General features: G+C 37.6%; 2 protein-coding genes across 5 annotated transcripts in view; one reads left to right on the forward strand and one right to left on the reverse strand.

Annotated features, from left to right (window-relative positions):
- GLMN (glomulin, FKBP associated protein) overlaps positions 1 to 6,245 on the forward strand; it is a 52,470-nt gene extending 46,225 nt beyond the window's left edge. For both annotated transcript variants that reach the window (XM_074381432.1, XM_003933303.3), the window contains 3 exons: positions 4,371 to 4,482; positions 5,237 to 5,319; positions 6,014 to 6,245. In XM_074381432.1, coding sequence (XP_074237533.1) covers positions 4,371 to 4,482; positions 5,237 to 5,319; positions 6,014 to 6,130 — 312 coding nt within the window. In that variant the 3' untranslated portion in view covers positions 6,131 to 6,245. The remainder of the gene's footprint in view (positions 1 to 4,370; positions 4,483 to 5,236; positions 5,320 to 6,013) is intronic.
- C11H1orf146 (chromosome 11 C1orf146 homolog) overlaps positions 3,104 to 23,742 on the reverse strand; it is a 44,933-nt gene continuing 24,294 nt past the window's right edge. For all 3 annotated transcript variants that reach the window (XM_074381434.1, XM_074381435.1, XM_074381433.1), the window contains 4 exons: positions 14,165 to 14,258; positions 11,479 to 11,647; positions 11,015 to 11,093; positions 3,104 to 10,329 (listed from right to left, as the gene is read on the reverse strand). In XM_074381434.1, the coding sequence (XP_074237535.1) occupies positions 10,195 to 10,329; positions 11,015 to 11,093; positions 11,479 to 11,647; positions 14,165 to 14,258 (477 nt within the window). In that variant the 3' untranslated portion in view covers positions 3,104 to 10,194. The remainder of the gene's footprint in view (positions 10,330 to 11,014; positions 11,094 to 11,478; positions 11,648 to 14,164; positions 14,259 to 23,742) is intronic.

Below are 23,742 nucleotides of genomic sequence, written 5' to 3' on the forward strand. Positions count from 1 at the left end.
TGATGGGGTTTTTTTTTTTACTGTAAATTTGTTTAAGTTCTTTGTAGATTCTGGATATTAGCCCTTTGTCAGATGGATAGATTGCAAGAATTTTCTCCCATTCTGTAGGTTGCCTGTTCACTCTGATGATAATTTCTTTTACTGTACAGAAGCTCTTTAGTTTAATTAGATCCCGTTTGTCAATTTTGGCTTTTGTTGTCATTGCTTTTGGTGTTTTCGTCTTTGCATATGCCTATGTCCTGAATGGCATTGACTGGGTTTTCTTTTAGAGTTTTTATGGTTTTACATTTAAGTCTTTAATCCATCAGAGTTAATTTTTGTATGAGGTATAAGGAAGGGGTCCAGTTTCAGTTTTCTGCATATGGCTAGTCAGTTTTCCCAACACCATTTATTGAATAGAAATCCTTTCCCCATGGCTTGTTTTTGTCAGGTTTGTGAAAGATCAGATGGTTGTGGATGTGTGGCATTATTTCTGAGGCCTTTGTTCTGTTCCATTGGTCTATATATCTGTTTTGGTGCCAGTACCATGCTGTTTTGGTGACTGTAGCCTTGTAGTATAGTTTGAAGTCAGGTAGTGTGATGCTTCCAGCTTTGTTCTTTTTTGCTTAGGATTTTGTGGCTACGTGGGCTCTTTTTTTGGTTTCATACGAAACTTAAAGTAGTTTTTTCTAATTCTGTGAAGAAAGTAAATGGTAGCTTGATAGGGATAGCATTGAATCTATAAATTACTTTGGGCACTATGGCCATTTTCACAATATTAATTCTTCTTATCTATGAGCATGGACTCTTTTTCCATTTGTTTGTATCCTCTCTTACTTCCTTGAGTAGTGGTTTGTAGTTCTCCTTGAAGAGGTCCTTCATGTCTCTTTTAAGTTGTATTCCTAGGTATTTCATTCTCTTTGTAGCAATTGTGAATGGGAGTTCACTCATGATTTGGCTGTTTGTCTATTATCGGTGTATAGGAATGCTTGTGATTTTTGCCCATTGATTTTGTATCCTGAGACTTTGCTGAAGTTGCTTATCGGCTTAAGGAGATTTTGGACTGAGGTGATGGGGTTTTCTAAATATACAGTCATGTCATCTGCAAATAGAGACAATTTGAATTCCTCTCTTCCTATTTGAATACTCTTTATTTCTTTTTCTTGCCTGATTGCCCTGGCCAGAACTTCCAATACTATGTTGAATAGGAGCAGTGTGAGGGAGGGCATCATTGTCTTGTGCTGGTTTTCAAAGGGAATGCTTCATTTTTGCCTATTTAGTGAGATATTGGCAGTAGGTTTGTCATAAATCGCTCTTATTATTTTGAGATACGTTCCATGTACCATTAACAACTAGTTTATTGAGAGTTTTTAGCATGAAGGACTGCTGAATTTTATGAAAAGCCTTTTCTGCATCTGTTGAGATAATTATGTGGTTTTTGTCATTGGTTCTGTTTATGTGGTCGATTATGTTTATTGATTTCCTTATGTTTAACCAGCCTTGCATCCCAAGGATGAAGCCAACTTGATCGTGATAGATAAGCTTTTTGATGTGCTGCTGGATTCAGTTTGCCAGGATTTTATTGAGGATTTTCACATTGATGTTCATTAGGGATATTGGCCTGAAATTTTCTTCTTTAGTTGTGTCTCTGCCAGGTTTTGGTATCAGGATGATGCTGGCTTCATAAAATGAGTTAGGGAGGAGTACCTCTTTTCTATTATTTGGAGTTGTTTCACAAGGAATGGTACTAGCTCCTCTTTGTACCTCTGGTAGAATTTGGCTGTGAATCCGTCTGGTCCTGGGCTTTTTTTGGTTAGTAGGCTATTATTTACTACCTCAATTTCAGAACTTGCTATTAGTCACAGGAATTTGACTTCTTGGTTTAGTCTTGGGAGGGTGTATGTATCCAGGAATTTACCCATTTCTTCTAGATTTTTTTAGTTTATCTGCGTAGAGGTGTTTATAGTATTCTCTGATTGTGGTTTGTGTTTCTGTGGGATCAGTGGTGATATCCCTGTTATTTTTTATTGTGTCTATTTGATTCTTCTCTGTTTTCTTCTTTATTACTCTGGCTAGCAGTCTATTGTGTTAATCTTTTCAAAAAGCAGCTCCAGGATTCATTGATTTATTTTTTTGAAGGGTTTTTTTGTGTCTCAATCTCCTTGAGTTCTGCTCTGATCTTAGTTAACTATTTCTTGTCTTCTGCTAGCTTTTGAATTTGTTTGCGCTTGCTTCTCTAGTTCTTTTGTTACGTTAGGGTGTCAATTTTAGATCTTTCCCGCTTTCTCCTGTGGGCAGGAGAAAAATAAAAATAAAAAAGTAAAAAATAAAAAAGTTGGGGAGCAGGAAATAGAGAATGGTAAAGAAAAGGCTGGATATTAAAAAAGGAATAAAAGCCTGTTATTTACACCGAAATAGATGGGATGGACCTATATGTCATTATGTTGAAATATGCCAGGCCCAGAAAGACAGTATCACATATTGCCACTTACAGGTGTGAGCTGACAAACTTGATCTCATGGAGACAGAACACAGAATGACTGATACCGGAGGCCTGTGAGCATGGGAGGGGGAAATATAGAGAAGCTGGTAAATGGGCACAAACATAGAGTTAAATAAAAGACAAGCTGTATTGCTTGATAGCACAGAGTAACTATAATTAGCAGCAATATATTGTATATTTCAATGTAGCTAGAAGAGAGGATATGAAATGTTACCAACCCATAGAAATGATGAGTACTCAAGGTGATGGATACCCTAAAAACTCTGACTTGATTATTATACATTTTATGCATGTAACAAATACATGTACCCCATAAATAGGCAAAATGTCATGTATCAGTTAAAAAAAAAAAAGGCTGGATAGAGAGAGGTGAAATAGAAATAAGAGCCATCAGTGCACAAAAGAGTAATATGCTTGTTATTCTGTGTGACTACACTGGTTAAGGAAATTCCTGCTGCATATAACCCAAATTTACCATGAGAGGTTAAGAAAACTTTCCATATTAAAGTTATATAGCTAAAACATCTATTATTTCAAAATCAGGATAAAGAGGGAAAAAAATAATAATAATTAAAATTACACCATTGTTGATACACTATATTCCCTTCTAGCTTCTGTGCTAATATATCTGTACTTTTCTTTAAAAAAAAAAAAAAAAAATGAGATCATACGAAAAGAATCACACCGTTTTGTAACCTTTTTTCCCCATTCATCAATATGTACTGAAAAACAGTATTTTAATAGCTGTATAGTTTTTCCATTACATTAATGTGTCATAATTTACTATGAATCTCCTGTTGTCAATTATTTTAATTCTGTTTCACTTAGACATTTTAAAAACATCTGCAGTAGAATCATTATAACATACATCTTTATTTTAAAAACATCTGCAATAGAATCATTATAACATACATCTTTATTTCCCCAAGATAAGTTCAAGTAAAAAGGTTTGCATATTTTTTAAGGTTTTAGACCCTCCCGAGAATTTTATTTTTCCTACTTAGTATAGGAGAAATAAGAAAAGACGACTGAAATGAAAAGGGTATGTGTGAGACATTATCATCATCAATTATTCAACATAGATATGTGTAGACTGTATCTGGAGGGATAAAAGTAACACAATATATACTACTTGGATCAAAAGAAGCCCATTACAGAATAGGTTATCAAGTAGTTCATTATTCTAGTTAAGGATACTTGGGTCCCTAAGTTTCCCTTTTTAACCTAAAATATTTTCCTTTTTAAAGAGCACCTGGAAACTTAGTACCAATGGATTTTCTTTTCTCTATTTTTAAAAATAAAGTTAAGATTTCATGATTTCTCGCCTTTAGTACTATAAGAGAAAATGCTCTTGGAATAAAAACCTCTAGCATACATGACAAAAATAACCCTAAGCTGTCCTTAACAGATAAAATCTTCATCTACATTGATCACCAAGGAGATTCAAATTAGCTGGGTATAGGAAAAGGAAAGCATCCTCTAGAACTAGATCCATGGCAAGGATGTCAATTGAAAGGTCATGCCTGGGATGAAGGCATAAATAAGGTAGAGTCATTGTGGGGATGGCTTATAGAGGAAGAGATGTCTGACTGTGAATTTATCCTCAAATGATTTTCTCATAAATAAAACTTAACAAGTTAACAGATCTAAAAACCAAGAGCTATCCAAATGGTGCAGTAATAAGCGTAGTGCCCCAAGTACGTTTTTCTTTTAATTGGTATTCAGATAACCTAAATGTGGTAATAAATGTATTAATAGTAAAGTCCATTGTGAAAAGCATGTGCCATGTTTCATTCATTTTTGTTTTTCCAGCTTTTAACACATTTAGTAGTAGTAGTAGGCAATCAACCAGTGTTAACTAAATAACTCATTCTTTTATTCTTAACAGACTGGATTATGGACAGAACTTGGAAATATTGAAAATAATTTCTTAAAGCCACTACATATAGGACTTAATATGTCAAAAGCACATTATGAAGTGGAAATTAAAAATAGCCAAGGTTGGTAATGTACAATTTTCTTTTCAGTTAGGTCTAAAAAGTAGTCTAATTTTGGAACTGTCATCCAAATTTAAAACTTTTTAAAAATCTTTTATTTGGTTGGAGATCATAAAAGCTAAGCCATTTTATTTATAGTTAAAATTCTTAGCAAATCTGTAAGCTAATTTACCTAAAATTGGGTTATTGATGACCAACCAAATTGAAGCATATTCCACTTTAAAGCTTCAAGTTCTGATTAAGAATCTGTATTACAACTATTTCTGTTTGGGTACCATTCCTTTGGTATTGCTGGGTCCACTCTCCATCTCACTCTCAAGTAAATCCATACAAATTATGAAAAGAATCTTAGATCCAGAATTATTTAAGTCAACAATTCCGTAATAATCATGTGATCTCTTCCATATATCTGTGGTGGTGCTTTTATAGGCATTGCCAGAAATTCTTTTAGTATAATTCTGTTAGTATAATCCTGATTATATACTGAAGAACATAGTTTCATGAATCCTATACATGAAAATAATACTATTTATCTAAAGAGGCATTAATTCACATGTTGCAGAATTTTGATATTTCATTCTATTTGCTTACAGCCTCAGTATACCGTGAACTGTTAAACAATGGACTGAATAATTTATACAAAATAACTGTCACATTTTAAGTTAGTGAATGATGAAAATAGCTTATAATTTGTTACTGAAATCTGAGAGTTGTTATAAGTGTGACACATGATTTTTTTTTTTTTTTCCTCTTACAGAGGCCCAGAAATCTAAAGATCTTTGTTCTATAACTGTAGGTGGAGAAGAGATCCCTAATATGCCTCCTGAAATGCAGCTTAAGGTGATCTGAAATTTTCTTTTCTTTCCTTTTTATTCTTTAGAGACAGGATCTTGCTGTCTTGCCCAAGCTGGAGTGCAGTGGCATGACTGTGGCTCACTGCAGCCTCAATTCCCTGGGCTCAAGTGATTCCCCCACTTCAGACTCTCAATTAGGCAGGACTGCAGGTGCACACCACCATGCCTGGTTTGGTTTGGTTTGGTTTTTTCTTTTTTTGAGGCCAAGTCTTGCTCTGTTGCCAGGCTGGAGCGCAGTGGCGCAGTCTCGGCTCACTGCAGCCTCTGCCTCCTGGGTGTCTCGGCCTCCTGAGTAGCTGGGACTACAGACACATGTGACCACACCTGACTAATTTTTGTATTTTTAGTAGAAACGGGGTTTCGCCATGTTGGCCAGGATGGTCTCGATTTCTTGACCTTGTGATCCGTCCACCTTGGCCTCCCAAAGTGCTGCGATGACGGGCGTGAGCCACCGTGCCTGGCCACCTGGCTAATTTTTAGTAGAGATAGGGTCTCACTACGTTGCTCAGGCTGATCTCAAACTCCTGGCCTCTAGTAATCCTCTCACCTTGGCCTCCCAAAGCACAGGAATTACAGGTGTGAATCACTGCACCTAGCTTTCCTAAGCTACTTCCAGCTGTAATATTTTCTATGTTTTCTTTTGAAGGCAGCATTAATAACACTTTTTCTTGGCTTTGCAGGTCCTACATTCAGCTCTTTTCACATTTGATTTGATTGAAAGTGTTCTAGCTCGAGTGGAAGAACTCATTGAAATGAAAACAAAGTCTACCTCTGAAGAAAATATTGAGATAAAGTGAAAGTTCCATTTCCTAATTAAAAAGTAATAAAATATAATTTTCCATTATGATTTAATACCATTTAAAATTTTTTTCTGTAAAAATCTGCTCAAAAAATAAATGTTTTTCTCATTTATCAGTTTCTATAATGATACATTATAGAATAATAGTATTTTTTGGTTTTAAAGTTATCTAATGGTAAATAATACCCACATATGTCCTAAATACTACTTTTGAAAATCCAATACAAACTAACTTTATACCTTCATAAAATGTAGTTGAATCGTCTATATTCATTACTACAGTTTTAACAAGCTTATAAAAATACTGATACTTTTCTGCTGCATTTATATCCTGTGTAACAATTTGGAACTCTTAGTGTCAACCTGGATATCACACCAGTGTAAATGAGTGGAAAGAAGTTTAGAATTCAGTCCAGTTGACTTCTTAGCTTTACTCTCTTTTCCGGCTCAGGTGGAGTCTTTGGGAGCACAGTCCCATCACCACCTCTCCAGCAGAAGTTATAATAGGAAAACATTTACAAAGATGAATTTTAGAAATACTTGCTACCTTATGGAAAAACCTAAAAAATATGTATGACTTTAAGAAGCTGATTAGAAAGTTCTCTATTTTAATTTCCTACTAAAGATGTGTCCAACTCAGTAAGAAGCTACACCTTAGTTTTATTTTATATATATATATATATGTACCAATCCTTTGCTAAACAGTGTTAGACTGGCAAATTCGATAAATAGTCAAGACCCATTGGTGTGCTGTATTCAGGAGACCCATCTCATGTCCAAAGACACGTAAGCTCAAAATAAAGGGATAGAGGAAGATTTAACAAGCAAATGAGGAAAAAAAAAAAAAGATGGGGGGTTGCAATCCTAGTCTCTGATAAAACAGACTAAACCAACAAAGATCAAAAGATACAAGGGCATTATATAATGGTAAAGGGATCTATGCAACAAGAGCTAACCTAAATACATATGTAGCCAATACAGGAGCACCCAGATTTATAAAGCAAGTTCTTAATGACACAAAGAGACTTAGACTCCCACACATTAAGAGTGGGAGACTTTAACACCCCACTGCCAATATTAGATTAACAAGACAGAAAATTAACAAAGATATTCAGGACTCGAACTCAGTTCTGGACCAAGTGAACCTAATAGACATCTACAGAACTCTCCACTCCAAATCAACAGAATATAGATTCTCAGTACCACATTGCATTTATACTAAAATTGACCATATAATTGGAAGGAAAACATTCCTCAGCAAATGCAAAAGAACAAAAGTCATAACCAGCAGTCTCTCAGGCCACAGTGCAATAAAATTAGAACTCAGGATTAGGAAACTCGCTCAAAACCACACAACTACATGGAAATTGGACAAGCTGCTCCTGAATGACTACTGGATAAATAATGAAGGCAGAAATAAAGATGTTATTTGAAACCAGTGAGAACGAAGACACAACGAACCAGAATCTCTTGGACACATTTAAAGCAGTGTGTAGATGGAAATTTATAACACTAAGTGCCCACAAGAGAAGTGAGGAAAGATCTAAAATCAACGCCCCAACATCACAATTAAAAACTAGAGGAGCAAGAACAAATTCAAAAGCTAGTAGAAGACAAGAAATAACTAAGATCAGAGCAGAACTGAAGGAGACAGGGACAAAGAAAAACCCTTCAAAAAAAAAAAATGCATCCAGGAGCTGGTTTTTTGAAAAGATCAACAAAATAGACCACTAGCCGGACTAATAAAGAAAAAAACAAGAATCAAATAGATGCAATAAAAAATGATAAAGCAGATATCACCAATCCCACAGAAATACAAACTACCATCAGAGAATACTATAAACACCTCTATGCAAATAAACCAGTAAATCTAGAAGACATGGATAAATTCCTGAACACTTACACCCTTTTAAGACTAAAGCAGAAAGAAGTCAAATCCCTAAATAGACCAATAACAAGGTCTGAAATTGAGACAGCAATTAACAGTCTACCAACCAAAAAAAGTCCAGGACCAGATGGGTTCACAGCCAAATTCTACCAGAGTTACAAAGAGGAGTTGGTACCATTCCTTCAGAAACTATTATAAACAATAGAAAAAGAGGGACTCCTCCCTAACTCATTTTATGAGACCATCATCCTGATACCAAAACCTGGCAGAGACACAACTAAAAAAGAAAATTTCAAGCCAATATTCATGATGAACATTGATGTGAAAATCCTCAATAAAATACTGGCAGACTGAATACAACAGCATATCAAAAAGCTTATCCATCATAATCAAGTCAGCTTCATTCCCCAGGATGCAAGGCTGGTTCAACATACACAAATCTATACTTCCCAAAGTAATTTATAGAGTCAATGCTATCCCCATCAAGCTACCATTGACTTTCTTCACAGAATTGGAAAAACCCATCTTAAACTTCATATGGAACCAAAAAGGAGCCCACTTAACCAAGCAAAAAAAAAAAAAAAAAAAAAAAACTCAAACAAAAAAACCTGAAGGCATCATGCTACCTGACTTCAGACTATACTACAAGGCTACAGTCACCAAAACAGCTTGATGCTAATACCAAAACAGAGATATAGACCAACGGAACAGAACAAAGGCCTCAGAAATAATGCTACACATCTATAATCATCTGATCTTCAATAAACCTGACAAAAACAAGCCATGGGGAAAGGATTCCCTGTTTAATAAATGGTGTTGGGAAAACTGGCTAGCCATAGGCAGAAAGCTGAAACTGGATCCCTTCCTTACATCTTATACAAAAATTAACTCCAGATGGATTAAAGATTTAAACATAAGACCTAATACCATAAAAACCCTAGAAGAAAACTTAGACAATACCATAAGGACATAGGCATGGGCAAGTACTTCATGACTAACACACCAAAAGCAATGGCAACAAAGCCGAAATTGACAAATGGGGTCTAAGTATAGTAAAGAGCTTCTGCACAGCAAAATAAACTATCATCAGACTCATCAGGCATCCAGCAGATTGGGAAAAAACTTTTTGCAATCTACCTATCTGACAAAGGGCTAATATCCAGAATCTACAAAGAACTTAAACAAATTTACAAGAAAAAACAACCCCATCAAACAGTGGGTGAAGGATATGAACAGACACTTCTTAAAAGAAGACGTTTATGCAGCCAACGAACATGAAAAAAAGCTCATCATCACTTGTCATTAGAGAAATGCAAATCAAAGCCACACTGAGATACACCAGTAAGAATGGCAATCATTAAAAAATCAGGAGACAACAGATCCTGGAGAGGATGTGGAAAAATAGGAATGCTTTTACACTGTTGGTGGGAGTGTAAATTAGTTCAACCATTGACGAAGACAGTGTGTTGATTCCTCAAGGATCTAGACATAGAAATACCATTTGATCCAGCAATCCTATTGCTGGGTATATACCCAAAGGATTATAAATCATTCTGTTATTAGACAAACATGCACACATATGTTTACTGTGGCACCCTTCACAATAGCAAAGACTTGGAACCAACCCAAATGCCTATCAATGATAGACTGGATAAAGAAAATGTGGCACATATACACCATGGAATAGTATGCAGCCATAAAAAAGGACAAGTTCATGTCCTTTTCAGGGATATGGATAAAGCTGGAAGCCATCATTCTCAGCAAACTGACACAAGAACAGAAAACCAAACACCACTCACTCATAAGTGGGTGTTGAGCAATGAGAACACACGGACACAGGGAGGGGAACATCACGCAACAGGACCTGTTGGGGTGTAGGGGTATACGGGTGGAATAGCATTAGGAGAAATACTCAATGTAGATGATGGGGTGATGGATGCAGCAAACCACCATGGCACGTGTATACCTATGTAACAAACCTGCACATCCTACACCTGTGCCCCAGAACTTAAAGTATATTAAAAAAAAAAAAAAAAAAAAAAAGCAAAACTCCTAAAATCACTTTTAATTGTATAAGTTATTATTTTAAATTAATATAAATCTCTTTAATATAGATATTTGAAAATTATAATTTCACAGGTCTAATTCTTTGAGAAGAACATTAGGTTGGTATTCTAGTTTGGGTTAACTGAATCACTACTCAGCTTTATCTTCTGAAGTGTTTTCCAAACAGGACTTTGCTCAATGATGTAAGCTTTAGCTGTTATCATTCTGTAGCAGATGCTATCTATGTATGGTTTGGAAGTAGTCTGGAAGAAGACAAAGATGCAGCATTATTTATAGAAATAAGGTATTATTACAAGGTCACATTTAAAAATACCTAGCTTTCATTCTTTCAGCAAATCTCTTGATCACCTTTGTGCTAAATACTATATATGAGTTACTAATCAACAGGAAAATACTTGGTTTCTATCCAAGGAATTTCAGACATGCAAGCCAAAAAGCAGAACACTATAAACACTGCTTTAATGGATATGTTCCAAGTATAAAGGTAAGGAAAACCTAAGTCTGCCTAGGGGGCTGAAGGTGTCTGGGCACACTTTGCAGATGATAAAGAGCATGAAAAGAAAGTGGACAACTGGTGAAGAACTTTCCATAAGATAGGATGTTTGCACTCTGACAAATCGTGACTGCAATCTGACCAAGCCTTGTACTTTAGAATTTGAAAGAAGATATGTAAACAATAGGGCCAGCCAAATGCTCTTTGGCACCGGATGAGTCTTATTAAATGGTACTGGCTACTGAAAGTAAATTGAGAAGACTTGAAAGGCTTAGTTCAGGCTTGGGAAAAAGAAGTTTTTCCCATGCTGAACAACAATTCCCTGAGGGGAACAGAAGCAAGGTATTTGCCAGTCTTGCTCAAAAGGGTGGCATTTTGAAGTTAAAAACCTTAAAATGTATGTGTGTATGTGTCATTTTCCCCAGATGACTCACCTTCGCTATAGTGCACATAAGATTAATAGCATTTACTGTGTTGTGTACTGGAAGTATTCGTAAGTTACAACCCAGGAATCTGAAAAACAGTTCATGTTATACAGATCATAAAACTCACTGTCATCTGTTCACTTAAGAAAGTAGAAAGAAGAGACAAAGCTCTATTGTTATTTGTCTATGCATTTATGCCCTGTCTTACTCCACAGGGGATGTGAAGTAGCTTTATAGCCAGAACTTCACTGACTAAAAAGTGTTCACTTTTGGCTTGGTCTTGCAGAAGGCCATGAAACAACATGAACCCTGTCACCTTGATTCATAGAATAGCTATTTGGCCCATATTTCATTAAATTTGATAGGTTAACATCAGTGTTTATCATCTAGCAAAACAAAACTCACCTAAAGGAATTTAGAACTGAAATAAATGCAATATAAAAAAATAAGTCTATAATGCTATTCTTCCATACCTCTGCTGAATTCTGAACATCAGTTTCCTTTCTTCAGGTCCATGGAGGGCAGCAGATAGAACCAAAAAACTATTTTGGTGAATGTTAATAAATTTCTCAATTTTGGCTAGAAATATTTCTTCAGTTGACATAAGACATTCCTTAGTATCCATTAATAAAAATGCAATTCCTAGGAAAGGTGAATTGAATATAAAATGTCACTTTGTCATACAGATCAAATTTAGTTATAAACTCAAAATCAACCATAATAGCTATAAGTATACCATATGTGTCCAAGCCCTAAACTCATAAGGAGTATAAATTATTATAATGAAATTCCTGCCGGGCGCGGTGGCTCAAGCCTGTAATCCCAGCACTTTGGGAGGCCGAGGCGGGTGGATCACAAGGTCAAGAGATCGAGACCATCCTGGTCAACATGGTGAAACCACGTCTCTACTAAAGATACAAAAAATTAGCTGGGCATGGTGGCACGTGCCTGTAATCCCAGCTACTCAGGAGGCTGAGGCAGGAGAATTGCCTGAACCCAGGAGGCGGAGGTTGCGGTGAGCTGAGATCGCGCCATTGCACTCCAGTCTGGGTAACAAGAGCGAAACTCCGTCTCAAAAAAAAAAAAAGAAATTCCCACACAACAAAATGATTTAGGTAGTTCTTTGAAGTGCTCTGTATAAAAGAATGACTTGTGCTAAATAAGAGAAAAACTTTTTTGAATCAGTAACTGCTTTTTTCCCTAGATGAAGGCATTGTTCACATGAAGATACTGGCTAGTTTTTAATTAAAAGAGGAATTCCATTTAAAATGTTAATGTTTTGTGTTTTACTTTTAAAATACGTACTAGTTTATTATAAAGGATATTACAAAAGATACAGATGAAGGCTAGGTATGTTGGAAGGGACATAAAGCTTCAATGCCTTCTCTGGGCCTGCCACCCTCATACACCTCCATGTGTTCAGCAACCAAGAAGCTCCTATAATGATTTTTAAAAGCTGGAAATCAGCTAAAGAAAGGTAGTCTTAAGCAAGCCTTCAGCTGGGTGTGGTGGCTCATGTCTGTAATCCCAGCACTTTGGGAGCCTAAGGCTGGCAGATCAAGAGGTCAAGAGTTGTAGACCAGCCTGAGCAACATGGTGAAACCCCATCTCTACTAAAAACACAAAAATTAGCCAGGCGTGGTGGTGTACCTATAATTCCAGCTACTCAAGAGGCTGAGGAAGGAGAACTGCTTGGACCCAGGAGACAGAGGTTGCAGTGAGCCAAGATCTCACCACTGCACTCTAGCCTGGGTGACAGAGCAAGACTCCATCTAAAAAAAAAAAAAAAAAAAAAAAAAAGCAAGGCTTCAATGATTTCTTGTTGGAGAAACCTTTCTATGAGAACATAAAGAATTATGTAAATGAATACACTCAGTGAGCAGATATTTGTAATCTCTGAAACAGCATCAAGCCCATTAAGAATGGTTTGAGCCGGGCGCGGTGGCTCACGCCTGAATCCCAGCACTTTGGGAGGCCGAGGCGGGTGGATCACAAGGTCAAGAAATTGAGACCATCCTGGTCAACATGGTGAACCCCGTCTCTACTAAAAACACAAAAAATTAGCTGGGCATGGTGGCGTGTGCCTGTAATCCCAGCTACTCAGGAGGCTGAGGCAGGAGAATTGCCTGAACCCAGGAGGCGGAGGTTGTGGTGAGCCGAGATCACGCCATTGCACTCCAGCCTGGGTAACAAGAGCGAAACTCTGTGTCCAAAAAAAAAAAAAAAAAAAATGTTTTGAAAGGGAAACGGGAAACTTGATTACAGCTCTTGAAACGATGTGGGAGACAGTCTGAGGGAAGTGACTGATTAGATACTAATTGAGTGAACTTGGGCAACTTATATAACCTCTCTGAACATATGTTTCCTTATCTGTATCATGGGAGTATATTTTTTGTTAGATTTGTCAGAAGGATTAAATTAGATCATGTAAATACTGTAAAGTATCCAAGGCAAATATTCACCAAATATTTTATTTCTCCCTGGAGGGTTCTGTATTTAAACAGAACAATGAGTTTAGATCTATTCTAGAACCATTTTGAAAGTGCTTGTCTTCTAAAACTGCTAGAAGGGAAGTCTATTTGCAACCCTCCAGATAAAATCCTTTATCTCCACCTTTTTAAAAATCACTTCTGTCATTTCTCAAGCACAGGTGGAGCTTCCCCCTACCATTCTCCAAGCCTTCTCTTACCCTAATCTAATTCCTTACTGGACTTTTGTCCATGACTCACAGTTGTATCAGTTATCATTTCAGGAACATTTATTTGTCCCTGTATGATTCTTTGAGTCAATATTTATATTATATCCAGCAAACTTATACAAATTAATGAAAAACCTACTCCTATGTACTTTAATGTAAGTATAGATTGTTGTGAAAGTGGCTTTTTCTATTTTCATCTCAGTTTCAAAGCAAGCAGTTTTTCCCCCATCCTCTAACAGACACCACTAGTTCAGCATTTTTTTTTTTTAACAATTGTAATCTAGAAAGGAATATATTGGAATTGGCCATATGCTCTGCATTTGTAGTAACAAAGTTTTAAACATTTATCCTTCCCAAAAGATAACACCTTAAGCTTATTACATGGTTACTGAAGCATGAAATCATTAGAATTATGCCAACATATTTCATAAGAAACAAGGGAGTAAGCAAATATACCATACCAGAAAGAGAAAATATAATTGATCCATTTTCCACTGAATCTGAATATCTAACCTTGTGGCTTCGATTTTCTAGGGCAGTTGCAATTTCATAACTCTTTAAAAAAATTCAGAAGTACAAACTTAGGACATGCTTATAATTTAATTAAAGCTAAAGAAAAAATTAAAAGACGTTTAATAGCTTATTTTATAATTACCATTTAAGGACATGATCATCAAAACAGATGATGATCTCTATGGAGAAAAACTTTTAAGTTTTCTTTCTATGGAGAAAAAAACTTAGAATAGCAAAAACATTTAGTTCTACTAAGACACATATAAGTTTGGGAGTGAGTTATGTACTCTAGTTATGTTACTTAGGAACAGAAATTAAGGACAGCATTAAAAAACTGTATGAACCAGAACAAACACAAACTTCTTTTTCTTTTTTAGAGATAGCTGGGGTCTGCTCATCTCTGTGACCAAAATGCTAGTGGAAAAAAAGAAAAAAAAAATTTTAAATAAATAGAGAGAGTTGTGGTCTCACTTTATTGCCCAGGCTGACTTCAGACACTTGAGCTCATGAAATCCTCCCAAAGTAGCTGGGACTATAGGTGCAGGCCACCACACCCAGCTGTAAACTTCAATTAAAAAAAAAACAACTTGGGCGAGGTACGGTGGCCCATGCCTGTAATCCCACACTGTGGGAGGCTGAGGTAGGTGGATCATTTGAGCTCAGGAGTTTAAGACCAGCCTGACTAACATGGTTAAACCCCAAAATTAGATGGACATGGTGGTGCATGACTATAGTCCCAGCTACTCAGGAGGCTGAGGCAGGAGAATCACTTGAACTTGGGAGACGGAGGTTGCAGTAAGCCGAGATTCTGCCACTGCACTCCAGCCCGAGGGACAGAGCAAGACTCCACTTCAAAAAACAAATATTCAACTTGGAGGCTGGGCACAGTGGCCAAGGAGACCTTGGAGGCCAAGGCTGGTGGATCACTTCGGTCTAGAAGTTCAAGACCAGCCTGGGCAACATGGCAAAACCCTTCTCTACAAAAAATACAGTTAGCTGGGTGTGGTGGCACGTGCCATAGCCCCAGCTACTCATAGGTTGAGGTGGGAGAATCACCTGAGACTGGAAGGTTGAGGCTACAGTGAGCCATGACTGTACCACTGCACTCCAGCCTGGGTGACAGAGTGAGACTCTGTCTCAAATAATAATAGTAATAATAATAATAATAATAAACAACTTAGAGATGGATTCTGACATGCATTAATGTATAACTATGGAAAATAGGTGATTGTTTATTTCTTAAACAGTTGACAGAACCATGTATGCCAGACATATACAATATTATACAGAAGGCAACCAATTCGACAGTTCATCAGTTTACATTAGTTACTTTAGCATACTTTTAATATGTTTTAAGCCTGAGGTGAGTCAGAAAACATGTAAGAAAACAGCTATAGGACTCTTAGCTTTAACACTAACCATTTCAAATATCACCTCATTTCCTATTCCAGCCAAGCAATTAAATCATATTACCCACAATACTAAAATCTAGGTTTTTCCTGATACATTAACACTTAAACTTGGCCAGGCACAGTGGGTCATATCTATAATCCTAGCACTGTGGGAGGATGAGGTGAGAGAATCGGCTTGAGCCCAGAAGTATGAGACCAAGCCGAGGTAGTGAGACCGTTTCTACTACATTCCTGGTGCCCTAAGTAAGTCGTTGCCACGTAGCAAGACAACATAGCAAGACCTTGTTTCTACTAAAAATTAAAAATAAATAAAACTTAAACTTACTAGTTTCTAGATAGATAATAATAATTCCTTAGGTAGATTACTTTTATTTTCTATTTGCCTCAGAATATATATATTTTTTAAGCACACAGGCTGAAATTATGTATTAAATACATGCTTCCTTTCTTTTCTAAAGAGTATTTTGTGTCACTTAGACAGATCCTGACCTACAGTTTATGGCTCTTTGCTTCTGCTGTTTTAAAATTATATAATGCTTCTAGCAATGGAAGATTAATTTAAGCCAACCCACCTGCTGAAGGCAACTAAAAAAGCTGGACAATCTTTTAAAATCTGGTTGAATACAACAGAGAGATAACAGGATAGTAAAAAATTATAAGGCCAAGATCTATACAGAAATTCAAATATATGAGGCAGCATTTAGGCCATTCTTTTCCCTGAGGGCATCTGCCAGTTCAGAAAGAGGCAGAAGAAAGGCTGAACAGATCTTTTGACAAAAATAGAACAGCTCTCAGAGGGACTATAGGCCAGCTTCAAACCATTTCAATCCTTGAAATTGTATTAAGGTGATAACCGAAGCACCTTGCAGAAGCACTCCCTAGAGCAACTTTTCTCAATCAGGTCTCCTCATCTGAATTATGGAACAAAGAAAACAATCTGAGTGACTATATTCTCACATCTAGATGTACATGAGACAATTTAATTCAACATTCTAGATGTACAGGATACAACTCAATTCATTATATACAAGAGACGCCTTAGGAGTTGGGTTGTCAGATTTAACAAATAAAAATACAGAACACTCAGTTAAATGCGAATGAATGACAAACAATGCAATTTTCAATTTAAGTGTGTCCCATGCAATATTTGGGACATAATTATAGTAAAGTCACTGTTTATCTGAAATTCAAACTTTTTTTTTTTTTTTGAGACAGCATCTCACTCTGTCACCCAGGCTGGAGTACAATGGCATGATCTTGGCCCACTGCAACCTCTGTCTCCTGGGTTCAAGTGATTCTCCTGCATCAGCCTCCCAAGTAGCTGGGATTACAGGCATGCACCACCACGCCCACCTAATTTTTGTACTTTTAGTAGAGACAGAGTTTCACCATGTTGGCCAGGCCGGTCTCAAACTCCTGACCTCAAGTGATCCACCCACTTCCGCCTCCCAGAGTGCTGGGATTATAGGTGTAAGCCACCGCACCCAGCCTGAAATTCAAACTTGACTGTACTGTATTTTATCTGGCAACCACTTACGTAGGGCATCTTACTTAGGGTACTTACTTAGGGCATTGGGAATTTAATTTTCTTATAGAATTAAAATCTCTCAAGGGGAATATAGCACTATTCTAGGCTTCAAATTATTTCTACAACTTTTCAAATACAAATTCCAACATACAATAAAAAATAATCAGACATACAAAGGGACACAATTCCATGAAAGAAAACTATCAGAAACAATAGAGAACAGAAACAGGCCCACAGGGGATTCATGTAGTGAAGCTATCAAATACACACCTTAAAACAGTCTGTTTACTGTGATCAAGGAGATAAAAGCTAGCTTGAGAACTCTAGCAAAGAACAAGAAGATACATTTAAAAATGGAAAAACATGAGTTAAAAAAGATCCCTAAAATTTGATTGAAACAGGGCCAGGCGCAGTGGCTCATGCCTATAATCCCAGCACTTTGGAAGGCCAAGGTAATGGATCACTTGAGCTCAGGAGTTCAAGACTGGCCTGGGCAACATAGTGAGACCTTGTCTATATAAAAAACCAATAATACAATTAAAAAATTGAGTCAAATCTTTAAAATAAAAAGCAGTGTATTAAGCAGACAAGTGAACGAAGAAGACAAATGTGAGAAGAGCATGGACAGAAAGAATAACATAGATTGTTGACAAGATGGCCAAATAGGAACAGCTCTGGTGCACAGCTCCCAGCAAGAGCAACACAGAAGGCGAGTGATCTTCGCATTTCCAACTGAAGTACCTGGTTCATCTCACTGGGACTGGTTGGACAGTGGGTACAGCCCAAGGAGGGCGAGCCAAAGCAGGGTAGGATGTCTCTTCACTTGGGAATTACAAGAGGGTGGTAAACTCCATCTCCTAGCCAAGGAAAGCCATTAGGGACTGTTCCCAGAGGTCTAGGCCAGATATTGTGCTTTTCCCATGGTCTTCATAACCCACAGACCAGGAGATTCCCTCTGGTGCCTGCAACACCAAAAACCCAGGGTCCAGCACAAAACTGGGCGGCCATTTGAGAAGACACCCAGCTAGCCACAGCACTTTTTTTTTTCATACCCCAAGTGGCACCTGGAACACCAGCAAGACAGAACCATTCACTTGCCTGAAAAAGGGGGCTAAAGCCAGAGAACCAAGTGATCAGGCTCGGCAGTTCCCACCACCATGAAGACCAGCAAGCTAAGATCCACTGGCTTGAAATTCTCACATTCACCATAGCAGTCCGAACTCAACCTGGGAAGTTCAAGCTTGATGGAGGAAGGGGTGTCTGCCATTGCTGAGGCTCGAGTAGGCAGTTTTAACCTCACCTCTGTAAACAAAGTCACCAGGAAATCTGAACAGGGTGGAGTCCACGGCAGCTCAGCAAGGCAACTGCAGGCAGACTGTGTCACTAGAATCACTCCTCAATGGGCAGGCCATCTCTGAAAAAAGCAGCAGCCCATCAGGGACTTCTAAACAAGGGCCCAAACTTCCTGGAACAGAGCACCTGGGAAAAGGGGCAGTTGTGGGTACAGCTTCAGCAGACTAAAATGTCCCAGCCTAGCATCTCTGAAGAGAGCAGCAGATTTCCCAGCACAGCATTTGAGCTCTGACAATGAACAAACTGTATCCACTATTAGCTCCCTGACCACCACATATCATGTCTGGGAGACATCTCCCAGGGTTGACAGACATCTCATACAGGAGAGCTTGTGGCTGGGATCTGGTGGGTACCCTTCTGGGTCAAAGCCACCAGAGGAAGGAACAGGAGCAATCTTGGTTCCTCTGCAGCCCCCACTGGTTCCCAAGCAAGCAGAGTCTGGAGTGAACCTCCAGCAAACTCCAACAGACCTGTAGCAGAGGGGCCTGACTGTTAGAAGGAAAACTAACAAACAGAAAGAAAGAGTTTCAACATCAACAGAAAGGATGTGCACTCAGAGACCTCATCCAAAGGTCCCCAACTTCAAAGACCAAAGGTAAACAAACCCCCAAAGATGGGAAGAAGCCAGGGCAAAAAGGCTGAAAATTCCAAAAACCAGAATGCCTCTTCTCCTCCAAGGGATTACAGCTCCTCACCAGTAAGGGAACAAAACAGGATGGAGAATGAGTTTGATGAATTGACAGAAGCAGGCTTCAGAAGGTAGGTAATAACAAACTTCTCTAAGCTAAAGAAGCATGTTCTAGCCCAATGCAAGGAAGCTAAGAATCTTCAAAAAGGTTAGACAAAATGCTAACTAGAATAACCAGCATGGAGAAGAACATAAACGGCCTGATGGAACTGAAAAACACAGAATGAGAACGTTGTGAAGCATAAATAAGTTTCAAAGCCAAATTGACCGAGCGGAAGAAAGGATATCAGAGATTGAAAATCAACTCAATGAAATAAAGCAAGAAGGCAAGATTAGAAAAAAAAAGAGTGAAAAGCAATGAACAAATCCTCAAAGAAATATGGGATTATGTGAAAAGACCAAATCTGTTTGATCGGTATACCTGAAAGTGATGGGGAGAATGAAATCAAGCTGGAAAACATTCTTCAGGACATTATCCAGGAGAATATCTCCAACCTAGCAACACAGGTCAACATTCAAATTCAGGAAATACAGGGAACATCACAAAGATACTCCTCAAGAGGAGCAACCCCAAGATACATAATCGTCAGATTCACCAGGGTTGAAATGAAGGGGAAAATGCTAAGGGCAGCCAGAGAGAAAGGTTGGGTTACCCACAAAGGGAAGCCCATCAGACTCACAGCAGATCTCTCAGCAAAAATCCTACAAGCCAGAAGAGAGTGGGGACAAACATTCAACATCCTTCAAGGAAAGGAATTTTCAACCCAGAATTTCATATCCAGCCAAACTAAGGTTCATAAGCAAAGAAGAAATAAAAGTCATTCACAAACAAGCAAATGCTGAGAAATTTTGTCACCACCAGGCCTGCATTACGAGAGCTACTGAAGGAAGCATGGAAACACAGAAAGGAACACTCAGTACCAGTCATGGCAAAAACATACCAAATTGTAATGACTATTGATACTATGAAGAAACTGCATCAACTAACAGGCAAAACAACCCAGCTAGCATCATAATAACAAGATCAAATTCACACATAACAATATTAACCTTAAATGTAAATGGGTTAAATGCCTCCATTAAAAGACACAGACTGGCAAACTGGATAAAGGGTCAAGATCCATCAGCGTGTATTGAGAAGACCCATCTCACATGCAAAGACACACATAGGCTCAAAATAAAGGGATGGAGGAAGATTTACCAAGCAAATGGAAAGCAAAAAAAAAAAAAAAAAAAAAAAAAAAAAAAAAAAGCAGAAATTGCGATCCTAGTCACTGATGAAACCGGTTTTAAACCAACAAAGATCAAATGAGACAAAGAAGGGCATTACATAATGGTAAAGAGATCAATGTAACAAGAAGAGCTAACTATCCTAAATATATATGCATGCAATACAGGAGCACCCAGATACATGAAGCAAGTTCTTAAAGACCTACAAAGAGACTTAGACTCCCACACAATAATAGGAGACTTTAACATCCACTGTCAATATTAGATCAATGAGACAGAAAATAAACAAGGATATTCAGGACTTGAACTCAGATCTGGACCAACCAGACCTACTAGACATCTACAGAACTCTCTACCCCACAGAATATACATTCTTCTTAGCACATTGCATTTATTCTAAAATTGACCACATAATTGGAAGTAAAACACTCCTCAGCAAATACAAAAGAACAGAAATCATAACAGCCTCTCAGACCATGGTGCAATAAAAATTATAACTTAGATTAAAAAACACACTGAAAACCGCACAACTACATGGAAACTGAACAACCTGCTCCTAAATGACTACTGGATAAATAATGAAACGAAGGCAGAAATAAAGATGTTATTTGAAACCAGTGAAGACACTATGTACCAGAATCTCTGGGACACATTTAAAGCAGTGAGTAGAGGGAAATTTATAGTACTATATGCCCAAAAGAGAAATGAGGAAGGATCTAAAATTGAGACCCTAACACCACGATTAAAAGACCTAGAGGAGCAAGAAAAAACAAATTCAAAAGCTAGCAGAAGACAAGAAATAGACTAAGATCAGAGCAGAACTGAAGGAGATAGGGACACAAAAAACCCTTCAAAAAAATAAATCAATGAATCCAGGAGCTGGTTTTTTGAAAAGATCAACAAAATAGATAAACTGCTAGCCAGACTAATAAAGAAGATAAGAGAAGAATCAAATAGATACAATAAAAATGATAAGGGGGATATCACCACTGATCCCATAGAAATACAAACTACCATCAGAGAATACTATAAACACCTCTATGCAAATAAACCAGTAAATCTAGAAGAAATGGGTAAATTCCTGGACACTTACACTCTCCCAAGACTAAATCAGGAAGAAGTCAAATTGCTGAACAGACCAATAAAAAGGTCTGAAATTGAGGTAGCATTTAATAGCCTACCAACCAAAAAGTTCAGGACCAGATGGGTTCACAGCCAAATTCTACCAGAGGTATAAAGAGGAGCTGGTACCATTCCTTCTGAAACTATTCCAAACAATAAAAAAAGAGGGAATCCTCCCTAACTCATTTTATGAGACCATCATCATCCTGATACCAAAACTTGGCAGAGACACAACTAAAAAAGAAAATTTCAAGCAAATATCCATGATGAACACTGATGTGAAAATCCTCAATAAAATTCTGACAAACAGAATCCAACAGCACATCAAAAAGCTTATCCATTATGATCAAGTTGGCTTTATCCCTGCGATGCAAGGCTGGTTCAACATATGCAAATCTATAAACGTAATCCATTACATAAACAGAACCAAAGACAAAAACCACATGATTATCTCAACAGATACAGAGAAGGCCTTCGACAAAATTCAACAGCACTTTATGCTAAAAAGAAAAAAAAAACTCTCAGTAAACTAGATACTGATGGAACGTATGTCAAAATAATAAGAGCGATTTATGACAAAACCACAGCCAGTATCATACTGAATGGGCAAAACCTGGAAGCACACCCTTTGAGAACCGGCACAAGACAAGGATGCCCTCTCTCACCACTACTATTCAATATAGTATTGGAAGTTCTGGCCAGGGCAATCAGGCAAGGAAAAGAAATAATGGGTATTCAGTTAGGAAAAGAGGAAGTCAAATAGTCTCTATTTGCAGATGACATGATTGTGTATTTAGAAAACCCCATCATCTCAGCCCAAAATCTCCTTAAGCTGATAAACAACTTCAGGAAAGTCTCAGGATACAAAATCAATGGGCAAAAATCACAAGCATTCCTATACACCAATACCAGACAAACAGAGAGCCACATCATGAAGGAACTCCCATTCACAACTGCTGCAAAGAGAATAAAATACCTAGGAATACAACTAACAAGAGATGTGAAGGACCTCTTCAAGGAGTACTACAAACCACTGCTCAGGAAATAAGAGAGGACACAAACAGATGGAAAAACATTCCGTGCTCATGGTTAGGAAGAATCAATATTGTGAAAATGGCCATACTACCCAAAATAATTTATAGATTCACTGCTATCCTCATTAAGCTACCACTGACCTTCTTCACAAAATTGGAAAAAAACACCTTAAATTTCAAATGGAATCAAAAGAGAGCCCACAGAGCCAAGACAATCCTAAGCAAAAAGCAACAACCAAAACAAAGCTGGAGGCATCACACTACATGACTTCAAACCACTACAAGACGGGTTCACAGGCGAATTCTATCAGAGGTACAAAGAGGATCTGGTACCATTCCTTCTGAAACTATTCCAAACAACAGAAAAAGAGGGAATCCTCCCTAACTCCCCTCCATAGAGATACAGACCAATGGAACAGAGGCCTCAGAAATAATGCCACACACCTACAACCATCTGATCTTTGACAAACCTGACAAAAACAAGCCATGGGGAAAGGATTCCCTATTTAATAAACAATGTTAGGAAAACTGGCTAGCTATAGGCAGAAAGCTGAAACTGGATCCCTTCCTTACACCTTATACGAAAATTAACTCCAGATGGATTAAAGATTTAAACGTAAGAGCTAACACCATAAAAATCCTAGAAGAAAACTAGGCAATACCATTCAGGACATAGGCACGGGCAAGTACTTCATGACTAAAACACCAAAAGCACTGGCAACAAAAGCCAAAATTGACAAATAGGATCTAAGTATAGTAAAGAGCTTCTGCACAGCAAAATAAACTATAATTAGAGTGAACCAGCAACCAACAGAATTGGAAAAAATTGTTGTAATCTATCCAACCGACAAAGGGCTAATATCCAGACTCTACAAATAACTTAAATGTACAAGAAAAAAAAAACCTCATCAAAAAGTGGGCAAAGAATTTGAACAGACATTTCTCCAAAAAAGACATGTATGCAGCCAACAAACATATGAAAAAAAGCTCGTCATCACTTGTCATTAGAGAAATGCAAATCAAAACCACAGTGAGATACCATCTCATACCAGTTAGAATGGCAATCATTAAAAAATCAGGAGATAATAGATGTTGGAGAGGATGTGGAGAAACAGGAATGCTTTTACACTGTTGGTGGGAGTATAAATTTCAACCATTG

The sequence above is a fragment of the Saimiri boliviensis genome, chromosome 11, assembly GCF_048565385.1.
Source record: "Saimiri boliviensis isolate mSaiBol1 chromosome 11, mSaiBol1.pri, whole genome shotgun sequence".
Taxonomy (NCBI): domain Eukaryota; kingdom Metazoa; phylum Chordata; class Mammalia; order Primates; family Cebidae; genus Saimiri; species Saimiri boliviensis.